The sequence below is a fragment of the Zalophus californianus genome, chromosome 16, assembly GCF_009762305.2.
Source record: "Zalophus californianus isolate mZalCal1 chromosome 16, mZalCal1.pri.v2, whole genome shotgun sequence".
Lineage (NCBI taxonomy): Eukaryota > Metazoa > Chordata > Mammalia > Carnivora > Otariidae > Zalophus > Zalophus californianus.
The window spans coordinates 48,293,647-48,313,977 of NC_045610.1; the positions used below are offsets into that span (position 1 = coordinate 48,293,647).

At 43.0% G+C, this 20,331-nt stretch overlaps 2 protein-coding genes across 11 annotated transcripts in view; one reads left to right on the top strand and one right to left on the bottom strand.

Annotated features, from left to right (window-relative positions):
• The first annotated feature begins 1,372 nt into the window (after positions 1 to 1,372).
• C16H17orf58 (chromosome 16 C17orf58 homolog) lies at positions 1,373 to 6,500 on the top strand. Of its 2 annotated transcripts, XM_035724390.1 has the most exons (4): positions 1,373 to 1,679; positions 3,936 to 4,472; positions 4,724 to 4,915; positions 5,552 to 6,500. In XM_035724390.1, exons 1-4 carry the CDS (start codon positions 1,604 to 1,606, stop codon positions 5,740 to 5,742), a joined length of 996 nt encoding a protein of 331 aa, XP_035580283.1. In that variant the 5' UTR covers positions 1,373 to 1,603; the 3' UTR covers positions 5,743 to 6,500. The 2 variants fall into 2 exon arrangements, with proteins under 2 accessions (XP_035580283.1, XP_027480337.1); XM_027624536.2 differs by lacking the exon at positions 3,936 to 4,472 and having other exon boundaries at positions 1,377 to 1,679.
• A 4,530-nt stretch (positions 6,501 to 11,030) lies between these two features.
• BPTF (bromodomain PHD finger transcription factor) overlaps positions 11,031 to 20,331 on the bottom strand; it is a 148,124-nt gene continuing 138,823 nt past the window's right edge. For 8 of the 9 annotated variants that reach the window (XM_027625141.2, XM_027625142.2, XM_027625145.2 and 5 more), the window contains 2 exons: positions 17,137 to 17,323; positions 11,031 to 11,955 (listed from right to left, as the gene is read on the bottom strand). In XM_027625141.2, the coding sequence (XP_027480942.1) occupies positions 11,919 to 11,955; positions 17,137 to 17,323 (224 nt within the window). In that variant the 3' untranslated portion in view covers positions 11,031 to 11,918. Of the gene's footprint in view, positions 12,753 to 17,136; positions 17,324 to 20,331 lie in introns of all 9 variants that reach the window. The other variant, XM_027625144.2, reaches the window with a different exon arrangement.

The following is a 20,331-nucleotide window of genomic DNA, read 5'->3' on the forward strand; positions in this document are numbered from 1 at the left end:
GTACTTTTTTTTTTTTTAAAGTTTATCTATTTTTAGTAATCTCTTCACCCCACAAGGGGCTCGAACTCACACCTGGAGATCAAGAGTGGCGTGCTCTTCTGACTGAGCCAGCCGGGAGCCCCTGCTCTACAGTGAATGACATTCTCTTTGGATACCCACTATGGCCCCATTGTCACCACCTGCTTTCTTAGAGATCTTGGTTGTTAGAATACCTTTTCTTAAATTGGAATTAAACGTGTCACCTTATAACTTCTACCTCCTGGTTCTTTCACAAAATATCACAAATGTTTTTGTGCGACCAGGCTGTTTAGCCTCAGTTCCTGTGAAGGAACTTGGTGATGGAGCCAAGCCTCTCACTCCCCTATTGTTCTCCAAGCTTTCCAGTGTCTTTCTTGAAAACATGATCTCCCCTGAACCTGGTCAGTTCACTAGCATTATTATTTTTGAGACATAAGATATTGGTGCAGCAAAAGTTTGTTATTTCTTTCAGCAGCTGCATCACACTTGTTGGCTCATATGCTTCAGATAAAATGCCTTCACCTCAGTGCATTTCCCCTTCCTTTTGGGTTTGAAGCTGTTGAAATGAAACACACATTGGTAAGGCTGTGGGTTTACCACCGTGAGCTTATCCACACACACCCCCCACCCTTGGTGAATGCTATTTCTGATCAATCTGAGGAAGAGGGTCCTTAGCTCAGGACTCATATCCAGAGTCGTTTCAAGAATTCAGACCTAAGCAGTGAATGAGTTTATTCTTAGAAAGAAAGAGAAAGAGGGGGGGGGGAAAGGGAGAGAGAGAGAAAGAAACAACAAAAGATCTACCTTTCTCTAGGAGAGGAGCCATCACAAGAGAGCTGGGGAGGTGTTTTTCTCATTTTTATCTCCTAGCACCTGGTTGGGTAAAAAGCACTCAGCATGGGCTTGATGAATCTAGCCAACGAGAGACTAATTTCAATTGAGAGAGAGGAAAGAAAAAAGAAAAAAAGGGAAAGGAGAAGGGAGAAGAGAGAGTATTTTGCTCAAGGCTGTTTTTCCTTCTGGTTCTAGAATATAAAAATGGCATACATAGTAAAATAGTTTAACCAAACCTAGGCTTGGTTTCTCTCAGAACCCCCGACACATTCCCCGATGAATTTTTTCCTGTCATCTTGAATCCCTTCCACAAGCCCAAATTGTCTTCAGCACTAATCTGCCTATTTGTTGTTGACTTAATCTGGAAAAAACTTCCTATCACTCCTTCTCCCCCACCCTGTCCCTCAGCCCCTCAACACCCTTATTCTCTCCACTTGCCCCACCCTCCCCTCCCCCCTTCCCCAGTGCGCAAACCCACACGGGTTTCAAGTTTAGGATTTGATGTTGTCACTGCCCACAGACATTCGCAGGGACAACTTTGAGAGGCCATGTGCTTGTCCCCCTTAGGAAGTGGGAGAACTCCCTGCAGCTCGGTTTTGTTCCAGTGGTCTGTTCAGTGAGTGATTCCCGTTTCCCCAAAGGCTGCCCCTCATTAGCATGAACGGGGGTGGGGGTGTGGAGAAGGGGTGGGGGGAGAGAAAGAGCAAAAGCCCAGGCTCAGTTTTAGAGCCTGGGAACCGTGTCTACGAAAATGACAGCTAGAGCTTTCTGGCTCCTCTGTTTGATCGTTGGATCATCTCCCGAAGCCCCAGTGGCGGAGAGAAAAGGTAAGATCGGCGAAATGCTGAGTCCTGGGAGAGGAGCAGGGCTGGGGTGGGGGGTGGGGGACGGGGGAGAGGGCGCGCTGAAGGGCGGGACAAGAAAGGGGTCAGAGCGTGCAGGAGAGGGGACTCGGGTCCGTGTTCGTGTTCGAAAGGAGCCAACTGTGTCCCCAAGATTTTGTGTGTCCTGGCAGCCTTTTCGGAAAGAAGCCAGTTCAGCTACTGAAATGATCTCGAGCGAGCCGGGCAGGCTGGAGAAAACTTTGCATGTTAAGTAGTTGCTCCATCGCAGAGGAGGGAAAGTGTCAAAAGGGGTCGCGGCGTGCCTTTCGGGCGCCGTGCGGGCCGGGCTCGCAGGACGCGGCGGGCGGCGGGCGCCGGGAGGAGCGCGGGGTCCGCCCTGCGCGGGGGCCCGGGTGCCGCGGGCGGTCCGGGGCGCTGGGTGCTCCCGCCGCGGCTGAGGGCGAAGGGGAGCCCAAATCGGACATTTCTCCCCTCTCGCGGCAAGCCCCAGCGAATGGCCCGGGGGATACCTGAGTCTTTAACACACACACACACACACACACTTTCGTGCATGAGACGAAAAGAAGTTACGGAGGGAATGAAATAAGGGATTCTCTGCGGGGAGAGGTTTTTGTTTTGCTTTGATTTGGATGTTCTGCTCGATTCACTATCTCTGGGAAAAACAGCTTCCGCACCTCACAGGGCAATTTACTTTGGGTTATTTTTCCACATGGAAATCGAATGACTTCAGTGGCATTTAACCCAAATATCAGACAATCTTTCCCATGACAACAGATGGTGATATCAATGGGGAAGCAGTTGTGAGGTCAACAGTTGACAGTCAGGAATTGGATATCTACCAGAACTTTATTCAGCTGTGTATGGGACAACGTTGGACATAATGAGTCAGAATCAACCTCTTTGCAAAAACATGAACTATAACCAGCTATTATTGCTGGGTGAAAGCTGATTTTAAAGGAGATTGTCAATTGGGCAAGATAAATCACTTTAAATGAAGTGTTGAAAGAGCTGCGAGGGGGGAGACCAAGCTCTTCGATGCAAGAGGAGAGAAATGCGGAAAACCAGCCGTTGAGACAACAGAAAAAGAAAAATAAAGACAGGTTCTTGCGCCTCTTTGGAGGGCACTGGGACCCAGGCAAACGGGGAGGTGATATTGTGTAACTGTGCATGGAAAGTTGCCCAGCTTCCAAGCTGGCTGAAGTTTGCTCACTAACCTGTCTGCAGAGCTGGGGAAAATCACTAATAATTTAAAAAATTTGTTTTCATGCCGTATCATTTAAGAGAATTTTTTCTCCACCAGGGAAGGGGGAAATGTTAAGTGGTGTGGGTGTGCTTTCATACTCAACCAGGGGCCTTGGCCTCCCAGCCATGCTTTAAAAATCTTCCTTAGCTGTAGTTTACTAGTAAGTGGTGTCCAAGAAGCCAGATAAAAATCCACTCACAGAGACCAAGATGACAGTGTAAACACGGATGGGAAAACCAAATAGCTCTGTTGTCAGGGGCGCTTAAACAATTAGGAGAACCTGTAATATGAGACCTTTCCCCCTGGGGTTTGCTCTTGGTACTTTCTCAACAAATTGTACATAGCAAAAAGGCGGATGTTTATATATATATTAAAGAAATGGCAAAAAGAGTTTATTTAACCACAGTTGACAGTTGTGTTTAGTCCTAAAACAAATAGGTTGTTGCAATTTTAAAAGCTATAGATTTGAAAAGGTTCCTTAAGAAAATGAAATGTTCCCATGTGGTGAGAAAATTTTTCTTAGTTGGCCTCACTCTTAGAGGGCAAGACGCTCATCTCAAGTCTTTCCCTGGGGCCTAGGAAACCTGTGCTCCACTCGGACCCGAAGCGGAGTGGCGCACAGGGGCGCCTTCCTTACCACAGGGGCGCCTTCCTCTCCCCCTCCCGTTCCTTTCCCTTCACTTCCAGGTCTCCCGGCCTCCCCCCAGCCCCCCATCGCCCCTCTCGCAGGTGCTTGCTAAGTTTACATTGTCCCCATCTCCTCTCCCCTCCCAGAGCCCTTTCTTCGCCCGCCCGCCCATCTGCCTCTCCGACCCTCCGCCCGCCTCTCCTCTCCTCCCCACTCGGCCTCCCCTGCCCTCCCCACAGAGTCTCCCCTCCCCGCCTCTAACCTTCCCCCCCACCCCGCCCTCCCCACTCGGCTTTTCCCTCCCCTCCCCTCCCCGCCTCTCCTCCCCTGACGGCCTCCCCGGCCTCTCCTCTTTTTTCCCCTACAGCCTCGCCGCCCCACAACAGGAAGCCCGACCCCGGCGGCGGCCCGAGTGCGGAGGAGACGCCGGGGCCCCGGGCGCAGTCGGTCCCTGAGGTCCCGCGGAGGCCGCGCGCAGCCGAGGCCGTTCCCCGCGCTTGGTCCGACCCGCGACGCCGGAAACCCCCGCCGCCCGCCGAGAACCGGGCCGGCTTCCGGGAGGCCGCGCGCGCGCCCGCTGGCCCGCCGAGCCCCCGCCTCGCGCAGGCCGAGAACCGCGCCTCGCCGCGCCGCGTGCCCGCGCTGGAGGACTCCCCACGGCGCTCACGCGCTCGGGCCCTGCGCTTCCCGGCCGCGCGGCCGCCCGCGCGCGCCGCCGAGACTCCCGCCGGCCCCGCCCACCCCAACCGGCCGCGCGCCGCCGCGCCGCCCCCCGTGCCCGCGCCCGCGCCGCCGCCGCGTCTCAGCCCGCCTCAGAGGGACGCGGAGCCCGGCGCCGAGCCCTGCGCGCGCGTCTGCAGGGTGGACCTGGACGAGCGCGAGTCCTACTGCGCGAGCGAATTCGGTGAGCTCCGCCCCGCAGCTCCTCCCGGGCCCGGGCTGCAGAGCCCAGGCCGCGAGGCGAGCCTTTCCGAGCCCAGAGCGCCGGGCTGTGCTCGCGGACTCCCCTAGGGCAGACCCTGGAGAAACCCACTCACTTGATCCTGCAGTCCCCAGACCCATGTGGACTATTTCGTGATGTGTGCAAAACTCACTAGGGAAGGAGAGGAAATGAGCGTTATGCATTTCTCCAAACTCTTTGTTTTTTGAAAGCAGCAGTGAACGGAATCGTGCATGACGTGGACGTGCTCGGCACAGGGATCCGGCTGGTGACTCTGCTGGTGGACCGGGACGGGCTGTACAAGATGAACCGCCTGTACATCACTCCGGACGGGTTTTTCTTCCGAGTCCACATATTAGCCCTAGACTCCTCCAGCTGCAATAAGCCATGTCCAGAATTTAAACCTGGTATTGAAACTGATCTCACTACTTTATATACGGACTTTATGCCACCACTTGTAACTTGGATGCCAGAGCCCGGTCTGTTTGTTACCCCAGTACCGTTTTTTTGAGGAGGAGGAGTCTAAAATGAATAGAATTTAGACGACAGGTATTATTTCCGCCACTCCGATTTACGCTCCATCAGCCTCCCGGTGCCTCTGGCTAAAGGTGGGAACAGCATGGATTGACACAAAGCGGGCCCTCAGATATTTGTTGATTAAGTGGAGTGAGCAACGAAACAAGGTTGCTAGAGGGACACAGAAGAGGCTTTTAGAAAAAGTTTAGCATGGCCTTTTTTTGGAGGGGGGTAAATACCCACTCCCGCATCTTTCTAGAGGTGTGCTCTGGAAAATCCTCCTGATACACTGTGATTAGGACCTTTGTTCTGTGATGTTGGCTGGTTACAGGTTGATTATCTGGTTATCTTCTGAAGGCCACTAGACTGTTTCCCCCTGTTGTTTGAGGGTGCAATGTCTGAGATTTAACATGTGCAGCAAGATAATAGATTCAAGCTTAGGCATTCCTTGCCGGCCTTGCATTTTCTTACTGTTTCTTGGCATTTAAGAGACACTACGAATTTACATCTTGGTTACTTTTTTTCAGGCAGCAGGTATATTGTGATGGGTCACATCTACCACAAGAGACGGCAGCTCCCTACATCTCTGCTCCAGGTCCTGCGGGGACGGCTCCGACCAGGAGATGGACTGCTCAGGAGCCCCAGTAGCTATGTGAAGAGATTTAACCGAAAAAGGGATGGGCAAGTTCAAAGTGCAATTCACACCCAGTGCGTTTGAAATGTACTACCCTTGCACTGCTGGATTGTAAGAGACTTGTATTCAGCAACGAGACAGGACAGGTCTGTCTTCACGGAATGGGGTCTTCCTGTGGAGTAGGGCACACAGCTCCTTCTGGAACTGATTGTGTAGTTCCAACTCTAATGTTGAAGTTGCCACTTTCTTATTTGCAAAATGCCTCTTCAGTGGCATGCTTCTGAGCTCCCTGGCAAAGTTATTCACACGGCTCAGGTAACTGACCTGTCCAGTTAGCAGATCACTGCTTCATGGGGTTTATTTTTAATTATTTTAATTTAAATACATTCTTCAGTAGAAATAGTTCACACACACACACACAAATTTCCTTGATTTTAAATATACAACTCTGAATAGGTTATATCACATATCAAACCAAGTTTCATACTAAAACCATCACATTTTAAATTCTGTACAGAACAGTGCACTAGTCAAAAGACATTGTATGAAATGTCATTTAGATCAAACACTAGGGTCAGAACTCAAGACAAGTATTACAGTTTTACACTTAAAAGAGTACTAACGGGCTTAATTCGAGCAAAATATTATTCGAACAAGTGTTCCTGATGTACCAAAATGTAAGAAATAGTTTATTTTTTGCCTCCCTGCTCCTCATATGTCTTGTGCCAAACTGGCAACTATCCCAATGCTAAACATATTCTGGGTGTATCTGATGTCATTTTTCTGTTAAGACCAAGTATCGTGTTTGTGTTCGTAAAGTAGTAAATCTTGCCTTGAAATCAGATCTTGGATGCACCTGGTTTTTTTAGCCTCACGGAGCCCTAAAGGTTTGGGAAAAAGCCTTTCTCAAACTTACTCCAAAAACCCTGGAACCAATATTCAATGACAGCTTGCAAGTATGTGAATTTTAAACATGTTTTCAGTTGCTTTGGGAAAGGTTTAATCATTAGCTGAATTTAATACTGATTTTATACTTGAATCCACAAAGACATTAACAGTTTTTTTTAGAGGACCAAGCTGTGTTATCAGTTAATTTGAAACACGTGAATAGAGACAGATCCTCCACAGCTGAAGATTACTGCCTAAGGAAAGATAAACAGAACTGTACCAAAGAGGAAAAAAACAACCCCAGCCTATTCTGGTCTCAGAGGAGAGGCACTCAGGGAGCTCAAGATGTGTCTTTAGGTAGTCTTTGGCCATACAGAACAGAAGCACACTACACCTAAAGGACGTTGAGGACATGACAGTCAAGCATCCACAAGGAAGCTAGTAGCAGTAACATTAAGACATGACATCTGATTGTGATGGGCGATACTCTCATTTGTCCCAAACAGGGGGCAAAGAGAGAAAATAACATTTGAGAGCTTCTGACTGTTCTGTGGTAAAGCATTACTGAGGGATTTTTAGAGAGTTTTCCAAAAATGAGTCTTGCCCAAACTTACTAAAAATCATGCTAGAATTGCTTCTTGGGAATGAATCAGCTGCATTCATTATAACACGAACTATTGGCAGGAGAGTAAGAGATTGAAGAGCTTCTGGCTTTTTTTTTTTTTTAGGATAAACATTAACTGAGGTAATAAGTAGCACCAGGCACAAAAACCAAAGCCGAATTTTTAAATGTGAAAAGACTAAGTGGTGATCTTGAATAACATGGTGAAGAAAACTGCAAAATGGCCAGATAAACAATTGGTTGGATGGTCGCCAAGTTAGAACGTGAAGGGAAGAGTTAAATTGCTTTTCCGTAAGCCCGAGGGTGAGGGTTTGGTGAGACCACTTTGACGATGCTCCGTTTCTGAGGAGCTGCAGAATCACACGCAGGGACAGAATCCTGTAATGGGCCAGAGAGCTGGAGGCTGTACGTGAGTGTGTTCACGCGGGCAGACACAAGCAGGCCAGCTTTTCAGAAGCTGCCCCATCAGAGTTACAGCCATCATTCAAGACCGGGTCGAAAGGAGAGACAGGTGAAGCTCAAAAGAGGCAGAACAGGGGTGGGCGAGGGGGTGTGTGCACAGGAGGCAGCAATAATCCCGGGTTAGGCAAAAAAGGTTAAGAATCTCATCTTCAATGTTCAGTCATTACCTTGGATACAATCTTTAATTTTATGGAAAATTTTAAGTAGCCAATTCATCGTAGTTCCCATTCCTTTTGTCCTACTGAAAGATTTCTTTTTTAGCACATGGATTTGTGCTCCAAAGACTATCAAAGGCTGTATGCTCGTGTACTAGTCCCTCATCAGTAAAATACTCCACTGCCTTCAAGAGGAACTCAGCAGCATCCCTCCTTTGAATTAAGCTGTTAGAACTCAAGAAAAAAGTACTTGTCTTGCTTTTAGGTCTATACAAAATATATACCTTTATTTGGTACTAACTTTTAAGTTTTTAAAGATATCGCTTGGCACTGTTTGTATTTCCCTTCAATCTTTTTTTTTTTTTTTAAGATTTTATTTATTTGACAGAGAGAGACACAGCGAGAGAGGGAACACAGGCAGGGGGAGCGGGAGAGGGAGAAGCAGGCTTCCCGTGGAGCAGGGAGCCCGATGCAGGGCTCGATCCCAGGACCCTGGGATCATGACCTGAGCCGAAGGCAGACACTTAACCAGCTGAGCCACCCAGACGACCATCCCTTCAATCATTTTTAAGGTTGATCAAAAACACGTATATGTAAACACCTAAAAACTGACCAAGCAACTGCCACCCAATTTCAGGTCCAGAACCTTATCATTTAAAGCTTCTCTTTAGTTGAATTTGGTCTAAATTGGACCAACTGGGGGTGTGATCTTATAAGAAATGTCTTTTTCCGTAGCTTACTCAAAGTATCCAGAAGTAACCTCAGAATATTTCAGGTTATTAAAAATACTTCTCAGCTGGCTCTTTACCCCCAAGCACTCACAAGACACTGCTCTGTCCATGAGACAGCACCATTCTCACTTTCGGAATGAGAAACTGGAGGCTTCCAAGGAACAGCCTCAAATCACAAAGAGTGGGAGCCAGGATAACTGCGCAGCTCTGTCTAGTTCAGCCCGTCCTCCGTCCGTGCGCATTTTTATTTTATTTTAAGATTTTATTTATTTGAGAGAGAGAATGAGAGAGAGAGAGCATGAGAGGGGGGAGGATCAGAGGGAGAAGCAGACTCCCCGCTGAGCAGGGAGCCCGATGTGGGACTCGATCCCGGGACTCCAGGATCATGACCTGAGCCGAAGGCAGTCGCTTAACCAACTGAGCCACCCAGGCGCCCCCGTCCATGCGCATTTTAAAAAAGTCACCACCAGGCTGGCTCTCTAATCTCAGAAACGCACAACAGATGAATACCAATAGGGAAAGAACCTCAATTTACAGATTCTGGGAAGGTAGATTATAAACAACAGCAAATCTCAGGGTCTCTAAATAACACTCCAGGCCATTTGAAATATAAAGAGACAATTGTTTTACTTTGGAAAAGATCTCTAAAAGTTCACAATTTTTTTTTTTTTTAACCTATTGCAGGACATTAACTAAAATACAGATCCTGCAGACTCTGGATGGGAGAAAAAATCCTTACCAGTATTATGAAAACACTTATTATGAAAGGCTTTCAAGGATTGTGAACTTCACAGATGAAACATAACAAGCACCGATAATACTTTTAGTCAAGGAAATCTGATGCAAAGTACATGTATTTACAAGTCTAAAGACTGGATAGAAAAATCCTAACCGCATATCACAAATGTGCCTTCTACTACTTGGATTATTCAAAGTAAAATAGCTGTGATATGTATATCTTATTGACTAGCAGGAGCTTGTCAAAGAATACTCATTGAAAAGCAGCTTTTGAAACTCATTATGTGTTATAAGAATGTTTCCCCAAAATTACTTTTGAAATAAGACTAAAGCTCTGTAGTTGATAAAACTATAAAATGTCTATACGGTGACAGAAATTGCAAAAGGCTTTATACTATTAAATACACATATGAAATTAATTTCTTCCTGGGCTGAGGATTCCCATAAAATTTACCTTTTTTGGTACAATTTGGCAATGCCAATGGCTACAGAAAATATATCAACCAACCAAACCACTGTTTCATTAGAAACTGCACCAAATCCAATGTCAAAAACATTACTTTATTTTTCTAGGATGAAATGTCCTATTACGTACAAAAAGAATTGCTGTTTAGAATTTGCCACAATCTGTTAAAAACATAGCAATCTATTGCCTACAGGTAGGAAAGTTCTTGCCGCAACAAGTTTTAAATGATTAAGCCCATATATATCTATCTCTCTCTCTATATATATGAATAAATAGTACAGAAATACTGTGACATGACGAGATGCAGAATGATTTTATAATTCATTAAAATGTAGGATTCTTGCATCAGCACAGTGCATACAATAGGTAACATTTTTTTTTAAAAGTAAAAGGACAAAATAACCTGTATTTGACTATTTCCATGTTAGTATTTTAAGCAAAACTTTGTTTCCATGTTTTCATATTGAGCAATTAGTCTCTTTAAGTTGGTAAGCACAGGTTTGTAAGTGACATTTTTAGGTACAGAAAGGAATGGACTTCATGAGATAAAACTAACCCAGAATAACCTGCACACCTGAGTCTGTGATAAGGAAGAACTGGGAACTGGAGCAACATCTTTCTTTTAAGAAACTAAGGTCCGGGAAAGGTTTTGCATAGCAGGGTGATATTAAACAGAAGGAAACTTCTTAAAAACATGATTTGACAAATTCCAGAAACTGGCAGGACAAAGCTAACATGAATTAGTGCAAAATCTAGTAAAATTTTTGCAAAGCTGCATAAACCAACTATGGCAGATCTCACAGAAGCTGTTATCACAAGGCGGTAGGTAATACAACGTGTAAGTTTAGAACACCGAAAGGAAAAACATGCAAAATACACCTTCTGCTGACTCCATTTTGCCCCTACTGCTTACACTACTTTTTCTTATGTGGGAAAAACCCCCAAACAACTCAGCCAACCAACAAAAAATACAAAATGGATGAAGTAATTTAAAAAATGCCCTTCATAAAACAGAAGCAGCTGTCTGTAACTGATAATTTGCCTGGTATTATATACTGTACAGATGAAGGCAATGTGTACTTTGCCACATTACCCTTTAGTATGATCAACTGATGCAACAGGATTAGCACCCCTGAAGGTTCTTCTTTGATGTGATGACAGTGGGCTGGGAATTATAAAATGAAGGGCCACTACTGTCCTCAGGAAACCCAGGTACACTTAAATCCTTCAGCCTGTTATTTGCCTTGCAGCCCTCCCTTTCCCCTCAAAGGCTTACAGATAATCATTAGCGCACATTCAAAGACACCATCTGTGGGAGAAAAATGATCTCCATTTATTTTGTTTCATATACATCCATAGTTGAATTTTAATACAAAAAGAAAAAAATTAGAATCTGACAAATGTTTACAAACAAGATACCTTCAAATAGATTTTACTCAGTTTAGCCTGGTGCAGAGTAAATGACAAACTGTACTGTTATATTCAAGGCAACAGAGTCTGTAGTCCAGGACTACTTAGCCCAACCTTTATGCAAGCTTAATTTTTATCTACCATGAACAATAAACTCATTGTTGATTCCCAGTTGTGTGTATGTGTGTGTATGTGTGTGTGCACATGTGTACATAGCAGCTCCTTTCATAGAAAGAAAAGACATCTAGAGGTCGTCTTGTACTTTTACCTACAGGAATCATGATAAGATACAGAATGGATTACATGTAACCGGGGCTGGATTTTATAAGAAAAAATAATTAGCTGACAAATGAGGGCAGCAATAAAAAAGCGTCTTTTTTGCAACAATAAATAAATACAGTCAAAAGTTTTCTGTGAGACTCTAAACCAGCTTCTTCACTGAAGAGCAGACGTGGCATTTCCATGGAGTTACACTTGACCCCATATTATCTTTTTTTTCTTGCTTTCTTTTTTCTTTTTTTTTTTTTCAATAAACAGTTTTCCCGCTTCTGCCACAAGAGTAAAACCATTTGATCTTGACAAGATAATGGTGACGTTGACTTTGCTTTTCCCTTGTCCGTTGGACAAAATTGGCCAAGAATATAATTGGACTGTTATGACCAATAAAAACGAAGTTTAGGTCAAGTCTTGTCAGGATAACCTGACTAAAAACATCTGGCTCCTTAATTTAAAATAGTTCAGACAACCAGATTCTTGCTGTGTTTTATGTTAGGTTAACACGCTGAACTTTAAGAAGCTGTAGACTGCAGTTTGTTGTTATGAGACCTACAGAATACAGAAAAAAGGGAACAATTAAGCACCCTTCATTTTTTAAAACAATGATGCTTTACGTGGATGCCAAGGTCGGTCTGTCTGGGGGAAGCAGCCATGTTCTTTCATTCGCCCTTGGCAAGCAAATATATGAGAACGAGTAAGAAATTTTTAACCTAAAATAGAAATTTTCACTGTACACTGAAACATGATAGTTCACTGGAAAAGGCCATTATTAAAATATATATATATGTATATGTATATATATATATATATATATATTCATCTAATAAAGATTATACATTTTTAGCCAGAGGGACAGATAGAAACATTTACAGAAGCATTACCATTGTGGTAAAGACATGTGTGTGTGCGTGCTTATTTACATTGATTTGGGGGAATATGAAGAAAAAATTGTATTAAAAAAGAAATAGCAGTATTAAAAAATCACATTTTTCTGTTAAAGTCCAGAAAGTCTCCTTTCTAGTTTCACAGTTTTATTCACAACTTTCGTTAGTAAAACCAAATTACTGTACAGTTACCAGGACTAAGTCAAAGTATGGTCTATTGCAATAGTGTATATAAATACAGTATTCCAGGAGTTTACAATTCTTAAATACATTGTTCAACATGGCTGCTAGAATAAACTGTTTACTACTATACATATATTTTCAACATTAAAAAATTATATTAACTAATGAACTTTTGGGGGCAATTCTGAATTAGGTAATCACGTGGTACAATAAAAGAAAGAGTGACCCCAACATCCAGTTCTGATTCCAGTTAAGAATTCAGACTAAAGATATCAGAATCTGTAAGAAAAGAAAGAACATGGATGGTATAAATGATGAATTATAACAAAGTACAGTAATGAAAATAATGTACAAACAATGCTGGAGATCATAAATTAAAAATGGGGAATATGGCAAAGGAAATACTGGAAACCCATAAATCAATCAAATTTCAATGAATGGCTACATATATGTCTCATTCTGCCTTAACCCTGGAAATCAACAAAAATTCCCTAAAATCTCAGTTCATTTCATTTCATAGAACTGAGCCAACTTCTCAATTTGCTCCTATGTTTCTTAATGAAAATGATGTAAAACTCAAAGAAAATCAAAAGCTACAAGAAATAACTAGGTGGCAGGCTCTCCTAAGCGGGCCCCTCTACTGTGCAGACCCAGCCCCTGGGCCGCCCTCCTCTCCTTTCCCCAATTCCTTTGTTTTGTCACAGGCCCACAGACGCTCTCCTCTCCAGCGGCAGCTGCTACCATCCCCACTCTGGGTTCGGCCTGCGAGCCCGGCAGCAGGGTGGGATTCATATCCCCAGCTTCCACCTCACAGTTACCGCCCAAGGCTAAAGCCTTTCCAATTAAAAAAAAAAAGCAATTTTAGAAACTGAATTGAAGGAAGAACTGCATGAGGTGCAAATAAAAAAGCAGGGAGAGACTTAAACTGAGTTGTGGTCCTCTACCCTAATCTTTACCCCACCTGGAGTCCAGGCTCCCTAGGACCATTTACTTTGAACTTCAGTTCTTGGGTAGGTAGATTTCTTATACTGATACTTCTTGTTTTATCAACTTCGTATCGCTTCAATCCTGTTCCAGCAAATGAGAACTAAGCTCACATAACCATTTTCCTGCCTCCCTTCTTGAATCCAAGTTTTACTTCTAATTTTAAATTAAATCTTTCTGTGCTTTGTCTATAGGTTGATTCTAAAAGTTGAAAATCAATGTATTGTTTACATTATTAGGACTACATAAATATTTTTCTCCTTGGGGCACCTACTCCTTGGCTAAGAGGGCATTCTTAACATTCCTATTCAACTTTGGTTTTCATGGAATCTTGAACTGCCTTCCATTTTTTCCTCTTACACTCTTAAGCTAATTATCTAATGTATGAATCATTTCTCCTCCCAGACACCTTCCTCTTGGGAGTGTTCCATTCTCCTGCTCCAGTTTGGACTGCTTGCTGGGTTGGCTTGCTGTACAAATGTCACCCTGGGTCAGAGGAATTCATATTGTTTTCTTGAACCTCTTGTTTTTGGATCCAAGATGTTTGGTTTTCTTGATTTACTTCTTTAATTTGCTAGTGCGCATCTTAAAATAACTTGCTAAGAAAGAGTACATAGGAAGAAGTCCCTTTCCGAGTCCTTCCATGACTGAAGATGTACTTTTCTCCCCCTCACTTGATTGATTGGCTGGACACAGAATTCTAGGCTGAAAATCCTTTTTCTTCAGAATTTTAGATTTATTCCTTCAAAGTCTTCTAGCATTCCATGTTGTTAGAGAAAAGTCTGATACCAGTCTAGTTCTTGTTACTTTATAGATTGTTTCACCTTCTTTAGAAACTCTGAGAAGAGCTTCTTTTATCCTTGGTATCTGGGAATTTTACAGTGATTATATGCGGGATGGACTTTGTTTCCCTTGTCCAGCTGACTTACTATGTTTATCCACTATCCTCATCATTCCATACCCCACTCCATCTCCTTACTCCACAAGAATGGAAGCTCCATAGGGACTCAGTATCTGACACACAGCAGGGTCTCAGTAACCATCTGCTGAATAAATGAACTTTGTTTTCCTTGGGTTTGAAGTCTTGTGCCTCTTCTCATCAGCTCAGGGAATTTTTTTCCTATTAGTCTTTTGATAGTTTCTTCTCCTCAGTCTTCTCTCTTCTTCCTTTCTGGAATTTCCATTAGGTGAATACTGGATATGCTATCGTGCATTTTTTCCTTTCGTATTTTTTCATCTACTTGTCTTTTGTTCTTCACAGTGCAAAAGTCCTTGATTTTGACTTTCACTGCTTCTAGTAAGTTTTGATTTTTTAGATTGCTTTTCTAGCCACACTTTCTGATTGTTCTTTGTTCCTAATACCTTGTTAGTCATTTTGTAAATTCAAGATCTTTTTTTTTTTTTAAGTAAACTCTACCCCCAATGTGGGGTTCGACCCCAAGATCAAGAATTGCAAGCTCTACCAACTGAGCCAGCCAGGCGCCCTTAGATGCAATTATCTTCTAAAATTTCTCTTAAGACATGATTTAGAGGCTTTTTTCCTTTTTTCCCCCCCGAGTTCTCTTTTGTTCTCCCTGGAGTCTATTCTTCTGCTATACCTTGACCTTTCTCTTTTACACGGAAAGCTTTCCTTACGTATCTGGCCATCCCTGGGGTGTTGCCTCAGATCAGGGTTCCTCAATCTCAACACTATTGACATTTTGGGGTTGGATAATTCTTTGTTGTGGGGGGCTGTCTTGTGCACTGAGGATGTTTAGTACCATCTCTGACCTCTACCTATTAGATGCCAGCACTAATAATACTGTATTAATTCTTATTGACACCGCTCAGTAGGACAAACAAAAATGTCTCCAGGCATTGCGAAATATCCGTGCGGGGGTGGGTGTGGGCAAATTATCCCCACCAAGAGCCACGACTTTAGGGTGACAGGGCTGTGGACCGAACCAATCCTCAGAGGTCAGGGTCTTTACTCTGGGTCCAATTCTCTTTTGTCTACTTGAGTTCTCTGCAGACAGTTTATTCCATTTCTTCAGGGAAAAACCTTGTGTTTTTCCAGTTCTTTGGGCTTTCCACACAGGGCTACAGCCAGGTTAGGAATTTACAGATCTTCAGTTAACTCTTCTCTTGCCTTCTATTATATTTTGGACTCTCCGTGTTGGGAGGCCCTCAGTGGTTCTACTGGTCAGCAAGCTGGTACCTCGCTGAAGAGCCCTCTAGGAGGAGTCTGGGCTATGGTGTTCCCGGCTGTGTCAGCTAATCTTCTTTCATCTGCTTTCTGTATTTCAGAGTCTGTTAAAATCTCATCAGCTAACTTTCACCATATTCTTTTCATGTTCTGAGTTGATTCCTTTATTATTATTTTACTAGGGGCTTTACCATATGAGTGAACCCTCTTCCACTTTAGGTTTTAGAGCTAATGGGTTAACAGAGAGGAGGTGACACAAATGGGAATGTTGCAGAGATTTTCAAAGTCTCTTTGGTTTTGGTCTAGAGCCTGCCTACCTACCTGCTTTCCTTTCTTCCTTGCCTATACTTTTTGATTCCTGGGCTTGTTCCTTACCTTTAGTTTATGTAAAGTGATTCTAAAACACAGTTCTTGATCTACCTTGCTGCAGAACAAGGGGAGAGACAACACTCTATGGACTGTCCTCAGAGGAAAATAACTAAGCCGAGCACTGCTTCTTACACTTTGGTATGCAGAGTTCACTAGACAACAGAGATGCCCAGGTCCCAAACCAGCAAAGATCTACCCAATCTGAGTATCTAGGGAGGATCAAGCATGCAGGTTGGTGGATGGGGGATGGTGAGTAGTGAGTCTCAGGGCTAGAGAGTGGTGGCAGTTATCACAGGAAAGGAGAACAGGCTTTTACGGAAGGAAGAAAGCCATGGGCTTGAGAAGCAGGGACTGAGGTTCAGACACAAAAGGCCGAAGGCGCTACATCTGAATTATCAGGCCAAGTTGCTCAATGCTTCTATGTTACTGGAGGTTCATGGGAAAGGTCTGTGGACTTAAAGTCTAGTCTTGCCCACAGAAAAATATCCAGAGAAATAAAACATTTTATGATCTCAAAGATATAGCCAACATAAATTAAGGAGAAAGTACTTAAATCCCTCTTCCTGGTCTTCCCCTTAGTCTACCCTATACAACAGTCATTTTTATGCTTTTGTAAACTCAGTAAGGGGAAGAACTTGGTCTTACTACTACCTTTGTATGTGCCCCGTGCCATTTCTTAAAAAAATATATATATATATATGTGTGTGTGTGTGTGTATATAATATATATTTTATTAAGTAAATTCTACGCCCAATATGGAGCTCAAACTCATGACCCCGAGATCAAGAGCTGCATGCTCCACCGACTGAGCCAGTCAGGTGCCCCTGCCCCACGGCATTTAAGACAGCACCTTACATTTCTGTAAGCATCTGATAAGAGCTTTATTTATTTTAAAAAATAACTTTAATTTTGAGCAAATCACAAACTCAACAATTTCTCATTACTGAGTCTGTCTTCTGGTCCTTGGCGGTATGTCACAATGCTAGAGTCTTGATTTTTTTTTTTTTTCCTTATTCTTGATTAAGGTTCAAATTTACCATAAACAGCACTGGCTGATTCCCTAGACAAAGCAGTATAGAATGTGAGGAACTGGATCACTTTAAAACGCTGAACACGCATGCTCACCTGCTAGCCTTGAACCCTTTCAATTTCTGTACAAAGAAGGACTCAAGAACTTCTGCACACTGGTAAAAAGGCGAGTCACTCGGATTGTAGTAACGACAGTTATCAAAAATTTTGGTCATATCTGCCACAAATTCTGTCAGCTTTTCATAATATCGTCTTTGAACTCTTTCTTCCATGGTGGCAAGGTCTTAAAAACACAAAATGTAAAACATTTTCAAAGCTTTAAGGCAGATCCAATGTGAATATTGCCCACAGTTCTGACTCACAAGACTATGTATTTCCTGCCCAAACAGTCCTGGAAACAAGTTGATTCACCACTGGAAACTAATAATTCATGAAGAAAATAGGAGCACTTCTCCAATTTTGTTTTTGACTGGGGGAGTCTAAAATATAAATCTTGGCTATTGTTACAAAGGTACTTTTACTTTCAGTTAACTACAGAGAAGAGCCCTTTATTCAGCTGGGTTGAAATAAAAGCAGCTTCACCAACACCATCTAGACATCTAAGTACAATACATTTTTTACATGCAAACAATTATGTATATGTATTACACGTACAAAGAGGAGGGAATCCAAAATTACAAACAAAAAATCTTTGTGGTTTTGTGATATCTGTGATACCTGTATTAGACTTTAATAACATCATTTTATCTTTATTCATTTTTCTTGTTACCTTATATTGGTGACAAGTGACACTGACCTAACACTTAAGGTGGCAAAGACATAAAGTGTCTACTTAAAGGGAAAAATGTCAGCTGATATGAATAAAAATATTAATATATTAATAGTACAGATAGTATGCAGAAATGACTTAAATAATTCAGGAGGTACACAGGTGAGTGCTTTCAAATACACTGAACTAAATCTCCCTGAAATACCATTAGGTCCTAAGAGACAGTTATGTTTGAAGGAAAATTCCATATACAATTTTACATAAAAACCTGGGAGAGAAAAAGCTGGTGATCTCAAATCAATCTAGGATTGACAAACTCATAGGTAACACGATTCTAAATGAAATCTCAATGATTATTTTAGAATTTGAGAAAATGATTTTTTAAAATTTATTTATTTGAGAGAGAGAGAGAGAGAGCAAGTTGGGAGAGGGGCAGGAGGAGAGAGACTCTCAAGCAGACTCGGTGCCGAGCAGGGAGCCCGACGCTGGGCTGTCTCACGACCCTGAGATCATGACCTGAGCTGAAAGCAAGAGTCAGATGCTTAACCAACTGAGCCAGCCCAAGGGCCCCGAGTAAATTTTCAAGTCCAAGAATATCTAAGAAACATTTAAAAATATAAGTAATAGGACAGAACTTAATCAGACTTTAAACAGATCTTATAAAGCTGTGATAATGGAAAGCGTGGCACTGCGCAGGATGACACAGATAGTCATGGAACTGTACTCAAAACAGGAACAGACCTAACTGTATTCGGTATAAGAAATTTATATATTTGAGGATGTCATTTCAAATGAGCAGAAGAAAAAATTCATTAATAAATTGGGTTGAGGCAACTGCCTACATATCTGAAGAAAAAATTCTACCCCACACTAATGCCAAAATAATTCCAGGTGGATTAAAATTTAAGGACAATGAAAACTATAAAATGTACTAAAAGATACAACATTGTGAATGTAATTAATCACTGAACTGTGCATATTAAAGAGTTGTTATATATATGTGTGTTTTTTAAAGATTTATTTATTTATTTGAGAGAGGGAAAGAGAGAGCGTGCAAGCAGGGGGAGGGGCAGAGGGAGCGGAAGGAGGAGGAAGCAGCGACCCGCTGAGCATGGAGCCTGACACGGGGCTCATTCTCACAACCGAGATCATGACCCAAAATCAAGAACTGGAGGCTTAACCAGCTGAGCCTCCCAGGCACCCGATATATAGATTTTTAACACACGCACGCACGCACACATCTTTGACAGTTCCAGTTTATGCAGATAAGGGAAAGAACACATGTGCAAACATGCTCCTAGCCCGATGAAATTTCAAGCCAGGCTTGGGCACATCTGCTGTGCGTAGCGGGTCCAGTAAAGCTGTACCAGAAAGAGAAAACACTAACACAGCACATCATTCTTGCATTTAAGTTCCAGGTACTTACTGCCTGCTTAATTTTAATAATGTATGTGAACAGTGCTTGGACATTTTGTGATTCCAACTTAAACAGATATCCGTTAAAAAGAAAATACTAGGGGGGCACCTGAGTGGCACAGTCCGTTAAGTGTATGAATCTTGGTTTTGGCCCAGGTTGTGATCTCGGGGTTGTGGAGTAGAGTCCTGCATCAAGCTCTGTGCTTGGTGCTGAGTCTGCTTGAGATGCTCTCTCCCTCTCCCTGTCCCTCCTGCTTGTGTGCGTGCTCTCTCAGATAAATGAATTAAAAAAAAAAAAAAGTACTAGGAGAACATATAAGTGAGTATTTATAAATCTGGGGAAGGACAAAGGACTAAAGTATGACTCCAGAGGCAGAATTTATAATGATGAATAGATTTAAAACCAAAAACATTAAAAAATGATCATATGCTGGTGCACCTGGCTGGCTCAGTAGGTTAAGTGTTTAACTCTTTTTTTTTTTTAAGATTTTTTTAATTTATTTTATTTGAGAGAGAGAATGAGAGAGAGAAAGCACATGAGATGGGGGAGGGTCAGAGGGAGAAGCAGACTCCCTGCCGAGCAGGGAGCCCGATGTGGGACTCGATCCCGGGACTCCAGGATCATGACCTGAGCCGAAGGCAGTCACTCAACCAACTGAGCCACCCAGGCGCCCTAAGTGTTCAACTCTTGATTTCAGCTCCAGTCATAATCTCAGGGTTATGGAATTGAGCCCCATGTTGGGCTGTCCGCTCAGCATAGAGTCTGCTTGTCCTTCTCCCTCTGCTCCTCCCCCTGCTCCTCCCCCTGCTCGTGCACTATCAAAAAAAAAAAAAAACATATGCCAAAAAAAAAAAAATCAGTAAAAAACTTTGTTTTGAAGTAGGCTCCACACTGATCTCATGACCCTAAGATCAAGACGAGCTGAAATCAAGAGTCCGATGCCCAACCAACTGAGCCACCTAGGTCCTTGGTACATAAAGAGCCCTTAAGGAACAGTGACAAAAATATGAATATCCCAAGAGAAAAATGGGCAAAATACATAAATAGGAAACTCACATAAAATGCAAACAATAAGTACACATCACTAGTGAAGTCATGCAAAGCC